This window comes from Alligator sinensis, unplaced genomic scaffold (genome assembly GCF_000455745.1).
Source record: "Alligator sinensis unplaced genomic scaffold, ASM45574v1 scaffold1434_1, whole genome shotgun sequence".
Taxonomy (NCBI): Eukaryota; Metazoa; Chordata; order Crocodylia; family Alligatoridae; genus Alligator; species Alligator sinensis.
Genome location: NW_005843168.1, coordinates 156,355 through 161,607, shown reverse-complemented (window position 1 = coordinate 161,607; position 5,253 = coordinate 156,355). Strand labels below are relative to the sequence as shown.

At 64.1% G+C, this 5,253-nt stretch overlaps 2 protein-coding genes across 2 annotated transcripts in view; both read left to right on the top strand.

The window, feature by feature from the left end:
- CD22 (CD22 molecule) overlaps positions 1 to 896 on the top strand; it is an 8,912-nt gene extending 8,016 nt beyond the window's left edge. The window contains exons 10-13 of the mRNA XM_025194188.1: positions 73 to 151; positions 295 to 428; positions 515 to 575; positions 708 to 896. Coding sequence (XP_025049973.1) covers positions 73 to 151; positions 295 to 428; positions 515 to 575; positions 708 to 872 — 439 coding nt within the window. The 3' untranslated portion in view covers positions 873 to 896. The remainder of the gene's footprint in view (positions 1 to 72; positions 152 to 294; positions 429 to 514; positions 576 to 707) is intronic.
- Positions 897 to 1,431: 535 nt separating this feature from the next.
- The window catches only part of FFAR1 (free fatty acid receptor 1), a 10,265-nt gene continuing 6,443 nt past the window's right edge, over positions 1,432 to 5,253 (top strand). The window contains exons 1-2 of the mRNA XM_025194187.1: positions 1,432 to 1,538; positions 2,146 to 2,914. Coding sequence (XP_025049972.1) covers positions 2,153 to 2,914 — 762 coding nt within the window. The 5' untranslated portion in view covers positions 1,432 to 1,538; positions 2,146 to 2,152. The remainder of the gene's footprint in view (positions 1,539 to 2,145; positions 2,915 to 5,253) is intronic.

Below are 5,253 nucleotides of genomic sequence, written 5' to 3'. Positions count from 1 at the left end.
CCGCCCGGCCCCCCCAGCTCCGCCCCCCCGACGAGCCCAGGCGTCCGGGTGTCACCCCCTTGCCCCCCACAGGAGGAAGCGGCAGCAGGTGCCCAACGACATTGTCCCGGTGGTCGGGGGTCAAAGGTCATTCCGGGTCAAGCGCAAGAAGGTGAGGTCATGGCGGGGGGGGGGAGTTATTCTATGTGGCTGTTCCCATGAAGCCGCACCCCAGAGCTGGGTGCATCAAGGGATCCACGTTACGCCACGTGCGCCACCCCGGCACTGGCTGCATCTGGGCCCAATCCTGTGCAGATGCGGGACCAAGAGGGCGGAGCCAGGCTGGGGTTCCGCCCCTCGGGTCCCCCAGGGACCCCTGACGATGCCCTCAACTACTCAGAGATCCGGTTCCCCCCTGGCTCCCATGACGGGCCGGCCGCCTCCCCCAGGTAACCCAGGGGTCCAGGGCCCGGGCTAGGGGGGATCCAGGTGTCCAGGCTGCTTCTTATTGCCCTCTCCCCCCAATTATTTCCAGAATGCTGCGGGGCGACACTGTGGTCTACAGTGTCCTAAAAAAGCCGGACGGGCCCCAGAAGGTACCAGCCAGGGTGGGGCTGCAGGTCGGGAGTGAGGGGCACTGGCAGGTGTGGGGGTGGGGCAGGGGACTGCAGGTCAAGAGTAAGGGGCACCGAGGAGGCTGCCCCCTGCCCTTTGCCCTTTGCCTCCAGGCCGAGGCACGGGGCGACTACGAGAATGTGGGGCCAGCCGAGGAGCCCGAGCTCCATTATTGCTCCCTGGTGCTGCCTGTACGCCCTGTGCGCCGCCCTGACCCCGCCTGGGACTCGGACTCGGACTCGGGGGGCAGCGTGCAGTACGCTGCCCTACGGCACTGAGCACCCTGCACCCATCTCTGGGGGGCACCGCGGGACCCCGGCCCCATAGAACAGCTGCCTGCAGAACCCGGGTGCCCGGCTGTGGCTGAAGGATGGAGAACCTAGGCATCTGGGAGCCCAAGACTTCCATCCCACCTCGTGCATGAAGGACGGAGAACCCAGGTGTCTGGGAGCCCGGGACCCCTGCTGGACCCCTCTCTGGAGGGGAGACAACCCAGGTGTCTGGGATTCCAGGACTCCCACTGCATGAAATGTGGAGAACCCAGGCGTCCAGGAGAACGCTGCCATATAACATTGCCTGAGAGAGCTCCATCTGGCCTGAGATGCACCCAGCTCTGGGATGGAACGGCCAGAAGCAGCTGCATATAACAGCCCAGGTGGGCTTGATTGGGCCCAAGATGCACCCAGCTCTGAGGTGGAACAACTGAGAACAGCTGCATGTAACAGAGCTCAAGAAAGCATGATCAGGCCCGAGTTGCGCCCAGGTCTGGGGTGGAATGATCTGGAACAGCTGCATGTAACACAGCCCAGGAGGGCTTGATCAGACCCAACATGCACCCAACTCTGGGGTGGAATGGCTAGAAACAGCTGCATATAACAGAGTCCAGGACAGCTTGAATGAGCCCAAGATGCGTCCAGCTCTGGGGTGGAGCTGCTGGGCCCCAGGTGAGTGTAATACCACCCGGTTTTCCTTCCCCAGCCATGCTTGGTGCTGTACGGGCCACACGCCAGCCACATGCCCCACCTCCTGCTCCCCGCCCCCTCCCCACAGTCATAAATGTCCTTTATGGACCATTACCCCTGGACGCCTGGGTTCTCCAGGATCCCCAGGGCGGGGCCTGTTGTCGGGGCCAGTCTCTAGGCAACAAGTCTCCATCCCTTCCAGCCCATTACCCTCGAGGCTGTGGGTGCGGGGCCACGTACAGCACCTGGCGTGCGGGTGAGACTGGTGTGGGGGGGAGCTGGGCTGCTGGGGGAGGGGTCCTGGCGGGGGGTGTCAGTCTCCCGGGTGCCTGGGTTCTCCCCACTCCAGGATGAATCTGGAAGGGGGCTTTCCTGGGTTCTCCCCACCCTGGGATGGGTTTGGGAGGGGGGTATCCTGGACACCTGGGTTCCTCATGCCCTTGGGCAGCTCCCGGACACCTGGGTTCCCCTCATCCTGAGATGGGACGGGGAGGGGGCATCCCAGATGCCTGGGTTCTCGCTGCTCCAGGATTGGGGGGGAGAGAGGGGGATGCCTGGGTCCCTTCTCACCCCTCTCTCCTCCCCACAGGCCCACCATGCCCACCCCGGACTGGCTGGGCCTGTGTGTGAACGCAGGGGCAGCCGCCTTGGGCCTGCCAGTGGCCGGTGCTGCCCTGTTCCGCCTGGCCCGGCTCCCTCCAAGCCCCAGCCGCATCTACCGCCTGCACCTGCTGCTGGCCGACCTGGCGCTGGGTCTCTGCTTACCCCTGCGTGCCCTGGAAGCCGCCTGGCCTGGCTGGGCCCCGCCGGGCCCCCTGTGCCCCCTGGCCACCCTTGGACACCTGGGTTCCCTCTACGCCGCTGCCTGCTTCTCAGCCGCGCTCAGCGCTGGGCGCTGCCTGGGCGCCGTCTACCCACTGCTGTACCGGCGCTACCGTCAGCCCCGCTACTCCTGCTTCATCTGTGGGGGGCTCTGGGGGGTTGTGGGGGCCCATGGTCTAGCCCTGGTGGCCCTCGAGACCCCCTCCACCTCCAATGGGACCCTGGCCTCAGTTTGCCCTTCTGTGCTGCGCTTGGGCCTGCGCCTGGAGCTGTCCATGCTGCTGTACTTCGTGCCGCTGGTGCTGGCAGCTTTCTGCACAGCTGGCTGCCTCCAGGCCCTGGCACGGTCCCGCCTGGGCCGGCGCCGTAAGCTGCGGGCCGCCCGCGTAGCGCTGGCCTCACTGGCCCTGCTGCTAGTCGCCTCGGGCCCCCACAATGTGGCACACGTGGTGGGCTTTGCCCAGGGCCAGGATGTGGCCTGGCGCCACCTGGCGTTGCTGCCCGCCGCTGCCACTGCTGTGCTGGACCCACTGTTGGTGAGGGACGGGGAGCTGGGGGGTGTAGTGGGGGGGGGTTGTCGGTAGTGTTCCACCCCAGAGCTGGCTGCATCCGGGGGGGATAGGTGGGGTTGTGTGTGGGGGTTGTGTTGTTGCACCCCAGACCTGGCAGAATCAGGGTGTGATAGGTGACATTATGTGTGGCCATTTGTATTGTTCCACCCCAGAGCTGGCTGCATCTTGGCTATGGAAGGCTTGTCTGTATGCTGTTATATGTGGCTGTATTGTTCCACCCCAGACCTGGCTGCATCCCAGTGTGATGTGAGCCCTTTCTATGTGCTGTTATATGTAGCCATGCCCCACCTTGCTCGACCCCAGAGCTGACTGCATCTGGCTAGCAAATGAGCCCTGGTTTGGATGGTGTTATCTGTGGCTGGGTCACCTCATTGCTCCACTCCAGAGCCGGCTGCACCTGGATTATGGGAGGCCTTCCCATAATGTGGCTGTCTCTCATTCCTCCACCCCAGAGCTGGCTGCATGTTAGTGGTGATTGAACTCTATTATGTGTGCCATTATATTTGGCTGTCCGCCACCCGCAGAGCTGGCTGCATTTCAGTGTGGAATGAGCCCTGTCCTATGCGTTTCCCCCTTATTGCAACACCCCAGAGCTGGCTGCAGCCTGGTGTTACGTGTGGCTGTCCCCATCTTGCTTCACCCTGGAGCTGGCTGCGGGAGTGAATGAACTCTGCTCTGTGTGGTGTTATCTGTGGCTGGGTCCCTCGTGGTCCCTCCCAGAGCCGGCTGCATGTTCCTGTTGTGTGAGGCTTGTTCTATGTCTCCCCTACACCAGAAGCGGCTGCATCTCGGTGGTGAACAAACCCTGTTGCATGTGACCACAGCTCCACCCCAGAGCTGGCTGCACTGAAAGGAGCCTTCTTATGTGTTGTTATGTGTATGCATTTCCCACCCCCACCCCCACAACTGCAACCCCTCCAGAGCTGGCTGCATCTGGGCCCCTGATGTCCGCTGTTATATGTTCCCACTGGCTGCTCCTCCCCAGAGCTGGCCACATCCCCAGCCGACAACCCTGGCCCCAAGGGGGCCGCGCACGGAACTGTACGGGGTTTACAATAAAGAAATCTCAGCTTGGATCTGGTCATTGTCCCATGAGTGGGGGTTCTGGGCCCGGATGCCTGGATTCGCTGGGGGGGGCAGTGGGGGCTGGGGGGTGACAGCAGGGGCCCGGATGCCTGGGTTCTGTCCAGCTCAAAAGCAGTGGGTTTAGGAAGGGGAGAGCAAGGGGGTGCCGGGAGCCTGGAGAGCAGGGCGGTCTGGGGGCCCAGAGGCCTGGGTTCTCCCCCCAGCCAGGGATCTGAGGGCTCTCGTGGGAACGTGCTGAGCCCAGCCAGTGCCACATGTCACCCACTTCCCCTTCCGGCCACAAGACTTACCGGCCATCCCGGGCCCTGGCTGCAGCCCTGTCTGGCCCAGGGTCCTCAGCCGGACAGACCCCCCCACTTCCTGTCCCAAACAGGCCCAGGCTGTTCCACTTGGCTGCCAGCTCCTCCCCAGAGCTGGCCACATCCTGAGGCCGGATGTATCCCCACTGGAGGCAGTGTCTTTGGGGATCTGCTTCCAGCTGCCCCACCCCAGAGCTGGGTGCATCAGGCCACCAGGTAAGTTTCCCCCAAGGGCTGTTCTATGCAGCTGTTCCACCCCAGAGCTGGGTGCATCCCAGGCCCTGGATGTGACCCTCAGGAGTGGGTGACAGGGGCCGGTGGTTGGTAGCTAGGGCTGGGAGGAAGATGCCTGGGTTCCCTGGGGAGGAAGTGGGGGCTCGGGGTGAGAGCAGGGGGTGCTGGGAGCCCAGACACCTGGGTTCTCTGGAGGGTGACGGGCATGGGGGGTGAGAGCAGGGGGTGCTGGGAGCCCGGATGCCCAGGTTCTCAGGGGGGTGACACCGTGAGGGGGCCCAGATGCCCGGGATCTCTGCAGCTCGGGGAGGGGAGCTGGGGGGGGAACTCAAGGGGGTCGATTTTTGTAGTGCGGTGCTACAAGCCATACGGTAATCCCCCTACTACCGTATTTCCAAGTATACCAGCGCAGCTGAATCTGGGGCCTGTTCAGCTCTGGGAGGGGAATGGGGGCTGCAGGGAGGGGTCTGGGTGCCTGGACGGCTGGGTTTGGGGGGATCTGGACCTCAGTTCTCTTTCTAGCTGCCCTGGGGCGGGGGGGAAGAGGAAGTTTCCAGGAAGGGCGGGTGGGGGCTGTTCTGGGACGTCTCCCCCGCCCAGACTCCTACTTCTGCTTTCGGCTTCCGGCTCAACGTGTTCCCTCCAGTCCGGGGAGGCCCCCCCCCCCGCCCTGCCAGGGGCCCC